The sequence below is a fragment of the Sceloporus occidentalis genome, unplaced genomic scaffold, assembly GCF_023333645.1.
Source record: "Sceloporus occidentalis isolate IW3139 unplaced genomic scaffold, rSceOcc1.0.p SCAF_91, whole genome shotgun sequence".
In the NCBI taxonomy this organism is placed as follows: Eukaryota; Metazoa; Chordata; class Lepidosauria; order Squamata; family Phrynosomatidae; genus Sceloporus; species Sceloporus occidentalis.
In genome coordinates this window covers 3,710,681-3,730,153 of record NW_028317071.1, presented here as the reverse complement: position 1 = coordinate 3,730,153, position 19,473 = coordinate 3,710,681, and the positions used below count along the sequence as shown (strand labels likewise).

General features: G+C 44.7%; 1 protein-coding gene across 7 annotated transcripts in view; it reads right to left on the bottom strand.

The window, feature by feature from the left end:
- Window positions 1-19,473, bottom strand: part of LOC149284571 (unconventional myosin-IXb-like) — a 96,967-nt gene that overhangs the window by 59,029 nt on the left and 18,465 nt on the right. For all 7 annotated transcript variants that reach the window (XM_089496585.1, XM_089496584.1, XM_089496583.1 and 4 more), the window contains exons 2-10: window positions 17,407-18,450; window positions 9,278-9,372; window positions 9,018-9,080; window positions 7,742-7,841; window positions 6,926-7,026; window positions 6,120-6,249; window positions 1,679-1,768; window positions 1,105-1,221; window positions 722-856 (exon numbers count right to left, since the gene is read on the bottom strand). In XM_089496585.1, the coding sequence (XP_089352711.1) occupies window positions 722-856; window positions 1,105-1,221; window positions 1,679-1,768; window positions 6,120-6,249; window positions 6,926-7,026; window positions 7,742-7,841; window positions 9,018-9,080; window positions 9,278-9,372; window positions 17,407-18,258 (1,683 nt within the window). In that variant the 5' untranslated portion in view covers window positions 18,259-18,450. The remainder of the gene's footprint in view (window positions 1-721; window positions 857-1,104; window positions 1,222-1,678; window positions 1,769-6,119; window positions 6,250-6,925; window positions 7,027-7,741; window positions 7,842-9,017; window positions 9,081-9,277; window positions 9,373-17,406; window positions 18,451-19,473) is intronic.

The following is a 19,473-nucleotide window of genomic DNA, read 5'->3' as shown; positions in this document are numbered from 1 at the left end:
AAAAACCACCACCACCACCAATAACAGTCTAGCACATTGTACAAGACCTCTTTCCTCTGACAATCCAGTTCTCAAAGGCCTGCTGGAATAAAAAGGTTTTTTACCTGCTTGCGGAAAGATAGTAAAGAGAGTGCCAGTCTAACATCTCTCAGGAAAGTTCCAGAGCTTTTTCTCCTTCTGTCATAACCTATCTGCCCCACCACGGCAAACGCTAAAGGCACATTTAATCTGCCTGTGATTGCCCATTCTCAGAAATGGCAAGTGAAAGCAGTCACTAAATCTGCAGTCCCAGAGAGGACAACTCTTGTCCTAGGATGATAGTAATGTTCATAACTCCCTTAGTTGAGGATTATTTTGATGTGTGAGGCCCCAGACTGCTCTCTACTTTGTGCACCGCAAAGGCCTGTTATTGGCACACCCTCTCCTAACAAGAAATTTGGCATGGATAACAATGGTTATCTTCACCAGTTGTACTGGTTTTTTCTCATGGTTTTTATTTGTATGGGTTCTTTTTTTAAAAGGTTGCAAATGTATTCTTCAGAAAGGAGGAACAGATTGTGGAGCGCTTAGCAAATTATAAACTACCAGAGAAATTCTACCTACAGCAATTACAGTGTGTCATTAGCACAATATTTTGCTGTAACATATGACCAACATCATGCCTTATATTTAATTTGTGGTCAGATGACAAAGAAACCTTCCTATTTCCTCTACTTCTTACCTGTTCAAGCTTGAAAATGTGCTGATTGAAGTAATACTGCAGCTGCTCATTTGCATAATTTATACAGAACTGCTCAAAACTGTTGGTTTTGAAGTCTTCGAAACCAAAGATATCAAGAACGCCAATGGATAGGCACTGTCAGGTGGGAAGAAAAAGGGAAGGGGGACAAAGTAGGGAAGAAGTCAGCAGGACAACCACATGGTCAAAGCTGAATGCATTTGCCTATAGGAAGGAAGAGAGTTCCTAAAGGTTACCCTTGTCATGCTCCAAGTTGCTCTTTCCCTGTCTCTCTTTCTCAGTTTCTCTCTCTCACACACACCCTCCACATGGGACGCAAGCCAGGCATCTTATGGGGGGATGATTTTTCCTCCCAGGAAACATACCGTAACAGACTCTTCCATGTCCTTCTTGTTCAGAAGCGCATGGTTAATTCGCAGAACAATCCAGTCAAAGAGTGCACTGTAGAGAGACTTAGCCATGGAGTCACGAGCTGTGATGGCCTGCAAGTTTAGGGAGTGAAAACACACAGACACATAGTTCTCTTCTCAAAGTTTTCGGTCAGTCCTTTCAAACAATATGAACAAAGCTTGTTAAAATCAGTTAGTTTTAAAGTTGCTGTTAGATTCCCATCCCTATCCATTTTATGCTGAAAAAGATGACACCAAATTGGAAGTAACAGAGTTTCTAAAAGTTACCCTGCCATGCTCCCATCCAGTTTCAATCTCTCTGTCTCTCTTTCTCAGTCTTTCCCAGGAGTGAGTAACTAACATCTTTGAAGATAGGATCCAAATTCAAAATGACTTTTGTTGGGGTTTAGATGATCTGTTATTGGATGGTTTATAAACATGGTAAGCAAACCAAGTTTCTCATCCCATTCTGAAAATTGAGCCAGCCCTCTGGGATCTTCTCTTTCTAAGCTCTCCTTAGGAATGTAGACTCTAAGCACAAGACACCCACCTCACTGAGGCTGTATGGCAGGATCAGCTTGTCGTTCACAGTTACTGTTTTTCTTTTTGTCAGTACCTCCATTAGAATTTCACGTTTCACCTGGAAAGAGAGGTGAGCAGAGAGAGAAGTGTCAGAAGAGCTGTTCCAACAGAAAGGCACATTCAGCAAGGTGCAACTGTTCCACTGTCCTTGGGAAACAGAATCCCCATATGGCTCGTTCACCCAATCCTCAAACAGCCGCTCTGGTGAAAACCAAACATGTTTAGTCAAACACTTCAAGGCACATCATAATAATAATACACTGGTGCCTCGGGATACGAAATGATCGGGTTACGAAATTTCCGGGATACGAAAAAGTTGGATTGGCAAAAACTGTTTCGGGTTACAAAATATTTTTCGGGTTACGAAATACATTTCGGCGCGAAATTCAAATGCTGCAAAGTGCAGCTATAGGCTAACGGAAAAGTGCTAACGGAAAGCTTAGCTAAGGGGGCTGGGTTAGGGGTTAGCTTTGGTGCGAATTTTGAATTTCGTTAGCAGTAGTGATTGGCTTGAGAAATCAAGCTGATCATCTGGATTGGCTAACGAAATTGGGGGGGGGTGGCCTGGCTTCAGAAACAAAAGCCGGCTTCCATTGATCTGCCCCCTTGTCTGGCCTTGTGGACTGGAGAGGAAGAGTTGCTTCTGAACTCTAACTCTTTGTTCCAGTGGAGGCTTGGACTTTTTCTGGCTTTCTGCCTTTGGACTTGTTCTGGCTTTCTGCCTTTGGACTTGTTCTGGCTTTCTGCCTTTGGACTTGTTCTGGCTTTCTGCCTTTGGACTTGTTCTGGCTTTCTGCCTTTGGACTGTACACTTCGGATCAAGACCTGCCATCAGGAATTTCTCTACAGGTAGGTGGATGGATTTCTACCTTCTTCTTGTGGGGTGAGACAGTGTGACCATGCTTTTGCTGTGGGGTGGTGGGGTGCTTTGCTCATGTTTTCAAAGTGTGGGGTGTGAGTTTTGCATGTTTGGCCTTGATTTGATGTGGGCCAGAGAGTGTGACTTTGGGGTTGCATTTTCAGATTTGGGGGTTTTGGCCTTTGAGTTTGGGTTCTGGGGTGGTTTGGTCATGGCTGTGATGATTTGAGAGTGTGGGATGTGAGTTTTGCATGTTTGGCCTTGATTTGATGTGGGCCAGAGAGTGTGACTTTGGGGTTGCATTTTCAGATTTGGGGGTTTTGGCCTTTGAGTTTGGGTTCTGGGGTGCTTTGGTCATGGCTGTGATGTTTTCAAAGTGTGGGATGTGAGTTTTGCATGTTTGGCCTTGATTTGATGCGGGCCAGAGAGTGTGACTTTGGGGTTGCATTTTTAGATTTGGGGTTTCTGGCCTTTGAGTTTGGGTTCTGGGGTGCTTTGGTCATGGCTGTGATAATTTGAGAGTGTGGGATGTGAGTTTTGCATGTTTGGCCTTGATTTGATGTGGGCCACAGAGTGTGACCTTGGGGGTGGGGGTGGTTTCCAATTGTGGCTTTTGCTCAGTGCCTGTGCCTTTTGTCCTTTTTAGGCTTGAGCTATGGCTCCCAAGAAAGCCACAGATAAAAGCGGCGGTGACAAAAAGAAGAGGGCTCCCTTGTCCTTGGAGGACAAGAAGGAAATCATCGCCAAGCATGAGAGGGGCGTGCGCTTGGTGGACATTGCCAAGGAGTATGGAAGAAACCCTTCGACAATTGGCACTGTCCTCAAGCAGAAGGAGGCCATCAGAGCCGTTGTGGCTCCTGCGAAAGGCGTGACTACGATTGCCAAGCAGAGGACACCAAAGCACGAGGAGATGGAGCGCCTGCTGCTCCTCTGGATTAAAGAAAAGGAGCGAGCCGGGGACACTGTGACCACCTCGGTCATCTGTGAGAAGGCCACCACCATTTTTGAAGACCTGGCCAGCAAGGAGGCAGGCGAAGGAACTTCTTCCCAGGAGGAGCCAGCCACCCCGGAATTCAAAGCCTCACGTGGCTGGTTTGAAAGGTTCAAAAGGAGGACCGGGATCCACTCTGTCGTCCGTCACGGCGAGGCGTCCAGCGCAGACCACCAGGCCACCGAAGCATTTGTCATCGAGTTCAAGGCCATGGTGGAGGAGGAAGGCTACGTCCCACAGCAAGTGTTCAATTGCGACGAGACGGGCCTCTTCTGGAAGAAGATGCCTCGCCGCACCTACATCACCCAGGAGGAGAGGAGATTGCCAGGCCACAAGCCTATGAAGGACCGCTTCACACTTGCGTTGTGTGCAAATGCCAGCGGGGACTGTAAGATCAAGCCCCTGTTGGTGTACCACTCGGAAAATCCAAGGGCCTTCAAGACACACAACATTCAAAAGGACAGGTTGCCAGTGATGTGGCGTTCCAATGGCCGCGCATGGGTCACACGCCTCCTTTTCGTGGAGTGGATCAACAGTGTCTTCGCCCCGACTGTGAAGCGGTACCTGGAGGAAGAGGATTTGCCCTTGAAGTGCCTCCTCCTCTTGGACAATGCTCCTGCGCACCCGCATGGCCTGGAAAAGGACATCCTTGCTGAGTTCTCCTTCATCAAGGTCCAGTTTCTGCCGCCCAACACGACCTCCCTCTTGCAACCCATGGACCAGCAGGTCATTGCCAACTTCAAGAAGATCTACACCAAGCACCTCTTCAAGCGGTGTTTTGATGTAACGGAGAGCACACAGCTGACCCTGCGAGAGTTCTGGAAGCAGCATTTTGATATCGTCGTGTGCTTGAAGATGGTGGACTTGGCCTGGCAGGAGATCACCAGGCGCAACCTGATTGCTGCGTGGAGGAAGCTGTGGCCTGATGCTTCTTCCTTGGAAGGGTCACAGACCGAGGGTGCTGAGCCAGGTGAAGAAGAAGAGGTGACTGAGATTGTCTCCATTGCAAGGTCCCTGGGACTTGACGTGGACAACGAGGACGTGGAGGAACTCATTGAGGAGCACAGCGAGGACCTGACAACAGAGGACCTGAAGGCCTTGGCGGCCATGCAACACTCGGCCGTGGATGAGGACATGCTCCATTTTGACAGGGGCCAGCAGGAGGAGGCGGCGGGGGCATTTTTGCCAACGGCAGAAATTAAAGACATTTTGCGGCAATTCCACAATGTGTCTTCTTATGTTGAGAAGCATCACCCTGAGAAGGTGCTCACCAGCCATGCCATTGCCCATTTTGATAATGTCTGCCTTAGCCATTTTAGGAACCTGCTTAAGGCCCGGCAAAAGCAGACATCCTTGGACCAGTTCTTCACAAAAGAGGGAGAACCGTCATCCAAGAAGGGCAAAGGTGCTCAGGACCCTTAAAAAAAAACACCAAATTAAAAAAAAAAATGTTGTTAAAATTGTTAACTTTGTTAAAATGGTTAACTTTGTTAAATTGGTTGAATTGGTTAAATTGGTTGAATTGGTTAAATTGGTTGAATTGGTTAAATTGGTTAAATTGGTTGAATTGGTTAAATTGGTTTAAATTTGGTTTTTTGGCTGCCCCTCTCCTCCTCCTCCTCCTCCTGCCTCACTCTGAGATGCCAGGACCAGCAAAGATAAGTCAAAACCTTTTTTTCTTTATCCTTTAGAAACTTTAGAATGGACCTGCATGTCATTCTTAAGCTCTTTAGTGCCTCAGGCAACTTGTATTGTAGGGTACTTAGCTTAATAGGCCTCTATTGTACCTTTGTTTTGACTTGCAGGTTCAGTCTGAGGTCATAGAACGCATTAGTTATTTTCAATGGAAAATGTGTTTCGGGTTACGAAATTTTCGGGTTACGAAAGGAATAGCGGAACGAATTAATTTCGTAACCCGAGGTACCAGTGTAATAATAATAGCATTAATAAGGATTATAAAGCACTTTAGGGATCCAGGCAAGAATGTTGAATAGACAGCACAAGAGCATTAAAACGAAGTCTTGCTAGTCATCTCAATAACTTTCTATTCATGCATCACCTTTAGTTTTATTCAGAATTGGTATTTTCCCAAGGGAGCCTTGAAATGACCTTCATCCACCTCATGGACTGAAAGACAGATGGTCTCCTTCTCCTGCCTATTCTGGCTTGTGTGCTCTATTCAACACTCAAGTACCAGTGTATGTGTATGTGTGGCAGGAGTCTGTAGAAGCAGAGCCTAATGAAACACCCTCCCTGGAGAGACTAGCTAGTCCCCAGACCTTGTGTGGCTTTAAGCAATCTGGCTTCTTGAGAAGGAAAGAAGGCTAGTGTTACCCCCTCCCTTTACACAGTCCTTTGCTGCTGCCTTTTATTGCATTAGTATTTTGTATTTGGTTTTTTACTGGTTTCATTTGAAAGCTATCTGGTTTGAGTTTATTCATAAAGAAAAACGGAACATACATGTTCAAGAGTGTGTGTGCTTTGAAGATCCTATCCCCATCTCAGTTGCCTTGCTTTCCCTGCAAGACAATGCTGGCCTAAGGAGAAGGAGAAGCATACCTTCAGAAGTTCAGAGAGGGTGTCTAGCACTTCAGGAGGTCCCACTTCAAGCCCCTCATCCCGACCTGCTGCCCTCTTCTTGTAGGTGATGTTTCCCAGGTAAAGAATAGCAGACAGCACTGAAAAGATTCTGGAAAAGGAATGCACAGTCAAAGGTAAGAACTGATATCCTTTGTAGCAGGAGAATTTTTGTGCTGAGCTTCACACAGCCTTGCCCATGAGAAAGCATATAAGGGGGGAGCAAGAGTACACAATCTCACAAAGGCTCGTTCAATACAGCACATATGAAAGCAGGTCAGGGTCTCTCTCTCTCTCTCCCCTGCACCACTCATGTATAAATAAATAAAAAGTAATACCTTGTTTGCTTTTTTAAAACACATCGGGCACAGTAACAGTCCATCATGTTTCCTGCATTCAAATATCGCTTTTCCCTTGAAGATGTCTTAGCAGACATCTGAGGAAGCAGAACCAAGTCTACGAAAGCTCATGCTACAATTCATGTTTCTTTTCCGGTTAGTCTTAAAAGTGCTGCAAGATCCTTTTGTGTATTGATAGTCCAGATTAACTCAGCTCTGTCTCTGAATTCTACTTAGCAGATGTATCTTCATGATTTTCCTGCAATATCATCCTGAAAGGTTCTCCTGTGACAGCAGTCCTGGCTGTGTGTCTTTAACACAACATTCTATCCCCAGACATTTATCACAGACTTTTCTTCTATCAACCTTACACCTGTTCATGTGAAATGGGTTTGTGTACTCCTGAAAGAAGATGGGCAGGTGGACAGGAACCAAAAGAGACCAACTTACTGCTTCTTTGTTGCAGGAAGAAAACCAACCATCTCCATGGCTTGTTTTAACCGCTCAAAATCATGCTGGAGGTCTTCCCCATCTTCAATTTTCAAGTTATGCTATGAGAAGAATTTTTTTTAAATTAAAAATACATCCATGGAAAATTATTCTCTAATGAGACATGAACAGCATTGGCAGGACTTTGGACCACCTGCATTTTGGCTTTCCCTCCACAGCTGCCAGAGACAGTCAGGAAACATTTATGCAACTGTGGAAAATAACTGCCTAAATACACTTGTTTTCTTGTTCCTGTACTCTTTTCACTTTGTGCTGTGTCTAATTCTTTAAAAACAGGAAATACAGGGTGCATTACCGAACACAACAGCATTTAGTAGAAAGCAAGCTGTTAAACCTGACTTAACCTACTGTGCATGAAGCCTCCCTCACACTAACACGCTCACGCTAGTTAGAGGTATTAATTTCTGACATATTCTTTTTTGTTGTGTGTTCCTTGTAAACTTTGGTGAGTTTTATGCAAAAAGGAGACATATATAAATCAAAAAAAGGATAATCATAATTAATGAAAGAAAGGCATGTGATGATCAAGGGGGATGTGCATTAGTCTAGCTGGCTGCACTGAGGCAGGCAACAGCCATGAAATTCTATCCCTATCCAAACACATGACCTCTGGCCTCAAATATCTTCCCCCAACTTTCAAGTGGGAACAAAGGAGGCCTGTTTGGGGATCCTCTCCCCCACTCCCCCAGAGTGCAGCAGACACAACAGCGCCTTGCGTCTGTCTATCAAACTCACACAAGGAAGGCCTTTGTGTACCTGGTTGAGGTAGAAATAGTCTTCAGGCTGCTTGAGGTGGAATTCCTTACGCTCCTCTGCGCTGACACCAAGCAGCAAATAGTAAAAAACATGGTAGTTCCTGCAAGAACAAACAAACACAGACTCCTTATGACACTCTCACTCCCACCCTTTGGCTAACTTGGGCACCATCTTTAACAAGACCAGACGTCTACGGCTGAGCTCAGGCTCACCACATGGAATGCCAAAAGACACTTGAGGGTTGTAAGAACTCTCCACATAAAAACCTACCTATCCCTGAGGCCACAGTCTGGGAAGTGCATGCAGACTAGACTGGTGAGCTATGACTAGAGATGGAGCCCTTTCGGTAGTGATGCCAATACACTCTCCTGACCATTTGCCAGGTTCTCTCTCTTTCTGTCCAAAAGCAGCCAGTGAAACCTTTATTTTAACAAAATCTTAACATTTAGAATTTGAAATTTTTAAAAAGATCTTGGATTTTTAAATTCTTCATTTTAAATCTCTCCCTATCGTTATATATTCAAGCTGTGCTGCTCTTCTTCTTCTTTTTTAAGTATTTTAAGTTGTTAGCCATTTAACTGTTTTAAAGGGTGTCTGTCGCTTATTAACAGTTTTGTTTCATTTTCATTAACACTGAAACTCACTTTGATTAATATTGCAACAGAAGGCAGGAAGAACCCAAATACTAAATTTAAAATTAAAGAAAAGCTGATTTCAAATGGCCAGGACATATTATGTCCATGAATTTAAATCATAACTGTATTTGAAAATGGAAACCTCTTTTTATAATCACTATCACCAGCAGGAGGAGGCTGGAGGCATGAGCATACTGTGCCCAGTTCATCTCTAGGCTTGCCCTGTCCTATATTCTTCTCATGTGCAATCTTTTACCATGCTTCCCTCATTCTTGCTATTTTGCCCTCCAACCAGCCACCTTTCAAGAGCATCCCTTTCAGCAATTTGCTCTGAAACAGAATCCCTTCAACTGCCTCAACACCACATTCCTCAAATGCATCATTCATTCCTCAAATGTACCCCTGCCAAATGTCCCTTCCCCACTTTCAGTTCCTCATCCCTCCCTCCCAAGTCCTGCTCTATACTCAGGCACATAAAATGCATTAAAATGATGAATAAACAGCTCTAACTTCTTCCCACTTCCCTCTTTTTGCTACCCTTACTGGAAGATTGTGATACTTTTTCAGAAAAGCAAAATGATTAAGCAGCCTGGGACAGCAGAGACAAAGCAAGTGCTGCACACTTCCTCACAATCTCTTACCTCTCATTTTTCTCCCGAGAAACCAAGCGAGATTTTTCAAGCAGGTATTTTTCAACCACAGCCCTGAAATCAAAAAGGGAAAGCACTTATGAACACAGAGATGAAAAAGTACCCATTAGGAATCTGTTAAATTCTCTTAACTCATAGACTGTTAGGTGTATGACTGTCTAGAGTCACTTCACGCAATACCATTCACAACCAGAGAAAAGACCAAGAGGCTGCATGCACCACCCCCAGAAACTGTGTGTACCAACACTCACCCTCTAACAATTCCATTCTCCAAATAGTTGACCTGGATGAATTTCCCAAAGCGGCTGGAGTTGTTATTGTGGGCTGTCTTTGCATTTCCAAAAGCCTGTAAGAAAACAAAACATTTGTTTTTCATTTTGTTGACATAGGTCCAGGAATCGTGTGCTCTGATTAGCAGGAGCTTTTCATGCAGTTACTGGCAAGGACTGTTCTCATGTCTCTGCTACCTGAGATCTTGTAACTGAAGGTGGAAGACTGTAAACCACATACTCTGCCCTGGGCTCTGGCCACCATAATCTCCTTTACAGGGGTCAGAATGTAGCTGCTCCTACCCCAGTATCATTTACTCTGACTGGCACCAGCCTTACTACTCAAGATCTTTAATTCAGGGGTGGGCAGTACTTCCCCACATCAGTTTCTGCAACCTCTTGAAGCTTTGAATTTGTAATTGTGTGCCTTCAGGTCTCTTCTGACTTATAGCGACCCTATGGCAAAGGAGTTTTCTTGGCAAGTTTCTTCAGAGGGGTGTTGCCATTGCCATCCTTTGAGGCTGAACGTGTGTGGCTTGCCCAAGGTCACCCAGTGGGTTTACATGGCCAATTTACATGAGATTTGAACCCTGGTCTTGAGAGTCCTAGTCCAATGCTCAAACCACTACACCATCCCCCAAGTTAAGAACACTACAAGATGAACCATATTCCAGGAAGCATTGTGTTTATGTGTTTTAACAGTATGTTTGCTGTGCTTAAATGATTTTGTGTGTGTTAACCTATGTTGTACCCTTCCTTGAGCCTTGGGAATACATGGATAAGAAATAAAATGTATTAATATTTGTTATTATAAAACAAGAACGATCCCCATACCCTCTTGTTTAAATTCCCCAAAGCTAGGTTGCTTTTGTTGGGGGGGGGGGGGGGGCTTAGACCTGAGGGTTTCAGATAGAGGAACTGGCCCCTATAATAAAAATGAAAAACAAGCCTTAAGCGTAGATGAGCTCTGTCATTGCCTGGTTTTACTGTTCTAGCTATTAGCCACCAATACGTACAGCTTCACAGACAACCTTATGTGAGTCCACAACATGTTAAAAATCTTATGGAGCCCAAGGGAAAGAAAGTTCATCTGTGCCCACCAAGCGAGAGCTGATGTCAGAGGCATTCCTGCCAGCAACAATGAAACTGTGAAGAAGAAAACTTTCAGCAAGGGCTGCCTATAACCAGGTTCTCATATTGCTTTTCGCAAAAGACAGGAGGCTGAGGACAGCTGGTCCTCTCCTCTCCTCTCTCTCAGGCAGTCTCATCCTATTCCCCATACTTGTGTGCTTCATCAGACAGCTGGTTGCACTGCCCATGTTGCTTAGGAAATAGTTCACATCTCAGATGTGGAAACTGACCAAATATGGATTGACTATCCTCAAATTACACAGTCCATGCAACATCACTGTGACACCAGAAGAAAGAGCAAGTTTTCTTTTAAAAAGGAAGTCAACAGCCTTCTCCTCTTCTCTCTAGAAACACATAGCCTTAGTGACAGCCTTTCCCATCCAAACTGTTGCCAAATAAGAGTCAACAGAAGACCGTTACTGATGACAGTTGTCTCTGTTGCCTTCCCATCGCCCCACAGGGAACAACATGAGATTATGTAGGGCTGAACACATGAGTGTATTCCAGAAATTGCACACAGTGGTGCCAAGGGCTCTGCAAATAATTTATGCAACTTTATCCTGCTCTTACTTCAAAGTGGCCCCACTCTCCAGTTGAAAATAGCTCCCAGGTCAGCTGACAAAGATCAATAATCTAATAGTCCTCACAATCTAAAAGACCCAACACTAAAAGAGAATGAATCGGGAGGGAAGAAGACCAAAGGAAACAATGCAGAGGGCATTCTTAGGTGAGGCACATGCACACAGAGACAAATCTATATCCTCAAAGAATTTTATTCAAAGCCCAACATTCTCCAAAATTGTGATCCCCTCAGAGAACGGCAGTATCATAATAAGGCTATTTTTCAGTACATAAATGGCTTTATACTACAGCAATCTTGTCCCCCTTCACAATCACAAGCGGCTAATATCTTTATTACACAGATGAAGATTTTATTTACTTTATCTGAAATATTTTTATTTCACTTTTCATGGCAAAATAGTCTTTTAAGCTTTAAAACATTACCTCAGCAACAGAACATAATATTTTGCCATTATCCTGTTTGCTGATTAATTTCCAGATATCAAAACGATTAGAATAATCATCAAGCAAGAAAGCACTGTGTGGTGTAATGGTTTAAATGTTCGACTAGGACTCTGTGTGACCAGGGTTCGAATTCCTGCTTAGTCACGTGAACTCTCTGGGTGACTTTGGACAAGTCACACTCTTCTCTCAGTCTCAGAGAAAGGGAATGGCAAACCCGCTCTGAAGAAAGCTAGCCAAGAAAACCCCATGACAGATTCAAGTTGGATTCATCTTAAGTCAGAAATGACCTAAAGGCACACAACAATCTTAACCCTAGTATTCTTTGTTCTTAACTGCCTTCAAATTGGCCATCATGGTGGCCCTGCAGAGGTGACCATCTTCAAGCCCCGTCCTCCATTGTTCTGCTCAGGGCCTGCAAAGCCATGCCTGTGGCCTCCCTGATTGAGTCCATCCATCTGGCTTGGGGGTTTTCCCTCTTTCTGCTTCCTTCTACCTTGCCTAGCATTCTTGTCTTTTCCAGTTATTCATGCCTTCTCATGTTGTGACCAAAGTGACCTCAGTTTAGTCATCTCGGCCTTTAGGAGTATTTCAGGCCTGATCTGTTCACAGACCCATTTGTTTGTCTTTTGGGCTATCCACGGTAACCCAGCACTCATCTCCAGCCCCACATCTCAAATGAATCGATTTTCTTTTTAGCTGCTTCCTTGACTGTCCTGCTCTCACATCCATACAGAGTGATTGGGAATACCGTGGCTTGGACGATTCTAACTTTAGTATTTAGTCGCATATCTTCACTCTTTAGGATCTTGTCTAGTTTTTTCATAGCTGCCCTTCCCACTCCTAATCTTCTTCTGATTTATTGACCGCAACCTCTGGTCTGGTCAGTGTTAGATCCAAGGTACCGTAATGCTTCCACTATTTCTATTTCCTCATTGTCTAACATGAATTTAGGTACAGTAGGTCCTCTGTGGTCATTATTTTTGTTTTCTTTCTATTCAGCAGTAAGCCTGCCATTACTTTCTCCCTTGACCTTCCTTAGAAAGCGTTCCAAATCCATGTTTTCTGCTAGTATTATTGTGTCGTCCACACATCTTAGATTGTTGATGTTCTTTCCTCTTAGCTTCACTCCTCCTTCTTCTAAGTCTAACCCTGCTCTTCATATGATGTTTTCTGTGTTCAAGTTGAACAAATATGGTGATAATAGGCAGCCAGGCTTGACTCCTTTGCTTGTTGGGAACCATTCTGTTTCCCCATATTCTATTCTGACAGTGGCCTCTTGTCCTAAATGTGGATTTCTCATGACTAGTATCAGATGTATTGGTCCTCGCATGTTTTTAAGCTTTTCATGATCTATGCAGTCAAAGGCTTTGCTATAGTCTATAAAGCACATGCTGATAGAACTATCAAGTGTAATGGCACTCCCATGTCTTTCAGACCATTCCATAGCTGTTCATGGTCAATACAGTCAAAAGACTTTGCTATAGGCTTCCTACAGATATTCAGGGAAAATGAGTCATCTCTAAGCAGGCAGAAATTTGGCAGGATGTAGACTAGATGACCAAAGGTTTTGAGTTATGCTCCTAAAGTGTTTATTTGGTTGCAAAGCAGCCTTGCTCTTAATTACAACACATATCCTTGTTCAGAAAATTCTTCAAATATGAAGCTTGATTTAAAAAGCAATCCAACACACCCAGTTTCCTACATCTTTCTTTGCTCCTTTTCATTTCCCCCCTTTAGGATTACATATGCTGCTGCCTATGGCTCAGAAGTATTCAAAAGGTGAGATGACCTCACACATGCGCTATTTAGTCCAAGCACAGAGTCAATGATCCAAAGCTGCTTTAAAAAAAAAAAACAATTCCAAGCTGGTGTGACATGAGTTGCTGAACAGCATCTGTGACAATCGAAAGGAGCTCATGCCCTACATGAGGCCCTTGGTTGGCCCTTGTAGAAACTGGCCACTTTTCCAAGTGGTTAAGCCACTAGGTGCGGGCCACAGGCCCTTCGGTAGATTTCAGGGGGCTTCTGAACATGGAAGAAAAAAAAAAACCTTTATTTTTAGTAACTTCCCTAACTGAAATCTAGCATTTTCTTCAAGTATAAATGTAGGCAACAAACCACAGGAGTACCAGCAGTACCTGTATCTTGGTCACTGATAGAAATTAGATATTTTAATGACACATTACAGTTGATGCAAATAGCTTAAAATATTATATATATTCATCACTGCTTCAAAATTGCTGTAGTTATTAGACTAGCTGCTAGGGAAGCGGGTGAAGCCCATGGGCCTGCTGCTGTTCTGAGAATCCACAGGCATCACCAGATTGCCAAAGGTGTCCAGGGCACAAAAGGGGTTAAGAATCCATGGTCTGCAGTATCACAAGCCCCCCACACTAGCCACTCACTTGAGAAATTTAACAGAACAAAACAGGCCACCATCCCAAATGCCACAAGTGGTCCTGGGATAGGATCCCCTTTGGCCATTAAAACCCAGTTCTGCTTTTTCCCTCCTCCTCTTGGGCTGCACACGCCCTTCCAAGCCATTCCTTAACATTAATAATGAAGGGAGAGCCAGACTGGTGTCATGGTTTGGGTACTGGACTCTGGAGACCAGGGTTCAAATCTCATCTACTCAGCCATGGAAACCTACTGGATAACCTTGGGCAATTCACACTTGGCCAGCCTCAGAGGAAGGCAAAGGCAATCCTCCCTCTGAAGAAATCATGCCAACAAAACCCTACGATAGAGTCATCACAAGTTAGAAACAACTTGAAGGCACACAACAGGAATTGAGGAGGGACTCCACAGCATCTTGACAGAGGTCCTGCTTTGCACCTAGAGCCCTCAGCTTTTGAGTTCCCAGGACTCCAACTGGAAAGGAAGATCTCAGGAAACAAAGGTTGCGAGACACTCTTGGCTGGCCTATACTCATTACACTTATTAATGGATTTCTTGCCCACACTAGCAACAGTCTCACAGTACATAAAACATCTTCCTGCATTCCCAATACCTCAAGGGTAGCTGACCACAGTGCCCTCCTTCCTGTTTTGGGTTAGAAACCACCAGCATAAGATCAGAGTGGTGGCAAGCCTCTGTGAACTCAACTTCTGCTTTATTGGGCAAGGTGGAAAGGGGAAGGGAGGCATGGGCTCTGAACTGTCTTCCCCTAGCCAAGAATAATAATAATTATTATTATTAACCTTTATTTATGAAGCACTGTAAATTTACATGGTGCTGTACATACAATCTTTTTAATTAGACGGTTCCCTGCCCTCGGCCTTACAATCTAAAAAGACATGACACAAAAGGAGAAGGGAGTGGTGGAGGGAAAGAAATAACCTGGTGAAAGATGCTGCCAGCCCAGGTGGGCACACTAAGGGTCTGACTTTGTGTAAATCAGCTTTATAGGTTAACACGGGGCAAGATAACATCTGAATGCACAGTCTTCAAGGGGAGGCCAGCTTCCCCCTGCCCTGGCTTTGGCTCTGTCCCTTCCCATTCCTCTAACCTCTTGTCTGATGAACTCAACTGGAAATCTCACAAGCTGATTTTTCTTCTTCGATGTCTATCCCACCTTCATCCTTCAAATGGACTCAAATGCATTTAACAAATACTGTTGAAATATAACTGAGCAAAATCATGTAAGAAATAAAAACACAATTTGAAAATATGCCAATAAAAGAAAAATCTAGCCCCTGTAGAGCTCAAAGCACCTTCCACAGCAAGTGAGGCCATACGCCCAAGCTCTGCCAGAATATGACGGTCTCCTGCTGGCAGAAAGACAGTGACAGAGATGGATCCAGCCTGGTCTCCCTTGAGAAAGGAGTTGCAAAACTGAAAGCTGTGAACATTGACCTGTGGATTGTGGGTTTTTCCTTTGGACCAGCACAGCTCACTTTGTTTTACATACAGGAATTGACAGAGTGCACCAGAAAGCAGATATAAAATATACAGATAAAAAAGGAGAGCTATCAAAAGGAAAACAGCTGAAGCAGCTGGTTTAAACAACAGTAGGTTAAGTATCATTACCACAGTTTGATGACATGGTTAGATTCAGCAACTATCAAGGGTAGTGGATTAGTATTGCGGAGTTGCAGGTTTGAATCTCCATTCAGGGCATGAGGCTCACTGGATGGCCCTGGAAAAAGGCACCATGGCTCAGTATGATTTACCTTACAGGGTTGTTTACCTCACAGGTAAGATACAGGTAAGACATCTCAAAGGCAAGACAGAATGGCATACATGCGCATATACTCGCCTACCTATCCACATACCACCTTTCCCTCCTTGGGGGAACAGCAGTATATAAATATAATGTATGTATGTGCCATCAAGTTGCCTGTCAACGTACGGCAACACTATGAATTTCACAATGCAAGGAATACTCAGAGATGGTTTTGTCTGTTCTTTCCTCTGTGAAATATAGCCCACATCCGTTCATATTCATTGGTGGTTCCCCATCCTAGTCCTAACCCAGGCTGGCCATGCTTAGTTTCCAGTTCCAAGGTCCTTCAAGATATTTAGGCCCCTGTCAAAGCCTTAATTCAGTACGTTTGACCAAAGCTTATAAAACTGCTGCAGCAGATAAAGATGTTCTAAACGTGAGATATTTACCTTGACCTGGCAGCAGGATATATTGCTGGGTTGCTCAGTGTGCTTGCGGAAGCAGTTTCTGTGAGCATATGCATGTATAAACACCACTGAGATATGGTTTGACACTGCACTATTTACCTCTATATCACAATCATGTAATGTCTGGAAACTGAGCTACAATGGAAAGGGTGGAATTCCCTCATGTGTAACTGATGTAACAAAGGAATATTGTGCTTTCCAGGTACACCAAGAAGTACTTTGTACCTCACAACTTAACAGCCCCGCAACAATGCTGCAAAGTACCAGCAAAGAGGTAGCTGAGGTGATGATGTAGTTTAACTATTGACCACAAGGGCACTAAATCCAACATCATGATTCCTTTCTTTTCACACAAAATCACCACAACCCTCCAGAGCTTGTTTTGTTGGCACACAGTGGGACTGCAGCAGGGACTGAGATCACACCCCAATTTCTGATCCACCACCAGAAGTCCAGATTGGAACACTGTTTTAGGATGAATCTGTTTTGCAGTTTAACAAGTTGTGTATTACCTGTTTGTGTGTCAGATGATACAAAGAATATAGAGGATGAAAGAAGAGAGTGGCATGGGCACGGTCATCCAGGAAGTAAAACTAGGATGCAAATTGGAGAGGAGGGATCCATCTGACAGCTTAAACAAGACATTAGGAGCCTGGAACCAGGCTCTGTCATGCCACCAGGAGCAGAATGGATGGTAATGTAGAAAACTACTATTTTGGTCTGTCTCCAGAGAGTCCATTTGAGGAAGAGCTAGAGTACGGCAGAGGATTAAGAAACAGAAACAAGCAGAGGGCAAAACAGGAAGAGACAGAAGCCTAGACAAGGACAGTGCAGTTGCAGTCTGGGCTCACAGCTGAGGTCTGCAGCAGTCTTTGCTGTCTTCTTTCTGATTCAGGAGAACTAAGCTGTGGGCTTGGCTTCAGCTTAGGACTCAGAAGGCAACAGGCATCCCACAGCACCACTAACACTACACACCACTACTCTCACTCCACCCCCACTTTCTTATCTTCAGTTGTAAAAGCCAGCACGACCAAGTATCACTAAATAAGGAGAGATCTCTGAAAGCCAACACAGCCATTTAAAAATTATTTGGGAAGAGGAAAAGCAGCAGGAGAGAAACAGAGAGAGCAGATGATGCTATTTTGGAGAGGTCAGGAGCTTCTTGCCTAGAAAACAAAGCAAAACCAGAAATGGAAGGAAAAGGCTCCATTTAATAGCTTCCTTCCACAGAGTAGTCCAAAAACTCAACACTGAAGACATCCCAATTAAAACAATGTACAACACATATGTACGCGTGCGCATGCACACACACACAGACTTACCTCTAGCACTGGTCCAGCTCCTAAAATAGTTCTCTCCACCCCACTGGCGTAACCCTTCTGGCTCAGGGCCGTTAGGCAGTGGATCAGGAAGTTTGTGCTCTGTGTCTTCCCCGACCCGCTCTCGCCCGAAATGACAATGCACTGGTTGATATGTTTCTTCAGCATGGTGTGATAAGCCACATCAGCAATGGCAAAGATGTGGGGCTCCAGCTTCCCGAGCTGGTGGTTCTCATACATTTGGACGTACTTGGGGTTGTAGATGGGCAGGAATTTGAAGGGGTTGATGGCAATGAGGATGCTGCCCACGTAGGTGTAGATCTTCTGCTTTAGGAAGCGCCGCTTGAGGTTCTCCAGCAGAATGGTCTCTGTCAAGTTGGGGAGGTTGCAGAGGTCATTGAAGTCCTCCTGCTGCCAGGGAAGGAAGCCCCTTTCCACCAAACGCCGGGCCCCCTCTTGCTCCTCTTCTTTTTCAGAGTGCAACTGCACATGAACATATTTGATGGTCCCATCAGCGTTCCTCTCTTGTAAGAGGAAGTAATAGCCATCTTGCTGAGGGTGGATGTCCTGGGCCCGGCGGGGCCAAAGCAGAACCCTGTGGACAGGGGAGTCATTCCCATCCAGCACCCACTCCTCTCCCCCAGATTCTTTCACTTCCACAAGCACATAGTGCTTAGAGATGTCTAGACTCAAGCAACTAACGACATCCTTGATGACATCAGCAGTGGTGGTGTCCTTAGTCGCTGTCACCCTGCAGCAGGAAGCGCTTTCGGCTGAGAGCTGGGGATAAATGTGAAGAGTATAGGAGGCCACATTCTCTGGGCAGGTGAGACTGCCAGCATCTTTTAAACTCATCCTGGCACATGCCCGGCCTTCGGCATGCCACCTTGGGTGCGTTATCTGAAAGCAAGGAAGGAGAGTCTCATCAGAGACATATCACAACTTGAAAGCCAAGAGCAGCAGAGAAAGAAGAGCCAGTCGTCAACAGTGTGGCAGGAAGTTCTGGAGCCAAGAGTTGTCCTTGGTTAGAATAACACCAGACAGGAGCTGCAGGGAGACAACAAAAGAAGGTGAGGAGAATCTGACAAGACTGCCACATACAGAGAGGAGGGGTGGAAGAACTATAAGGGCCTGAGCAGTGTTTTAAAAACACAGATTAGAAGAACAAAGCTGACAGAGATGACACTTCAGGCAGAGGTTCTACACCACAGAATTCCGCACTGGAACCTCACATTTTAGCACATATGATGGGAGCAGAGGGATCTAAAAGCACAATCCCACCAAGAATTAGCTGATTTGTTTGATTCAAGCCCTTCCCTACACACCACAAGCACTTTTGGCTCAACTGCATGCAGACAGATGGACAGACTGCTCTCCATCCCCAAGAGAGATTTGTAACAAGACAAAGAGAATGCAACTAAACTCTTCAGAGGTCATTTTGCTCCTGACATCTGTGTTGATCCAAACAGCAAATGGTTTTTCCTTTCTAAGAAAATAAGACTTCAAATGGAGGGGGGAGGCAGTAAAGAGCCTCCAGTTGAAGCGCCAACATTATGTTTCCCAGCAGAGAGGGTCCTGTCCTCCTGTAATCTGGGTTTAGCTCCTCCTATTTGCTCCTGTAGGCAGGGACAATAAACAAAAGACCGGCCCCTATATAGGGAGGAGCTAGCCCTCCTGAGCCTCAGTCTTGTTCCTGCCTATGCTCCTAGCAGGATGTTCTCTTTGAGCCAGCGAAGTTTTTCCTTTCTACGAAAGCGGTTTGAGAGTTTTCTTGGCCTTCCCTTCTTCTCCTCTCTCCTGCCTTTCCCCCCTTCTTTGGTGGTGGCTATGGCAGAGGACCCTGAGAGCATGGGTGAAGGGCCATCCTTAACCCAGGCTTCCCTAGCTCAGGGTCTGCCAGCTCAACAGCGGGAGCTGGCTTCAGAGGGAGACCCATTGGGATGTGTTTGCTGTTGCTCTGCAGCTTCTTTACTACAGCCTTGGAAGCATGAAGAAGACTTAAAATGGCAAGGGCTCCCAGGATTGGAGAAAGGTCTTGGCTTTGCCAATGACTCTCCCTCTGCTCCAAAG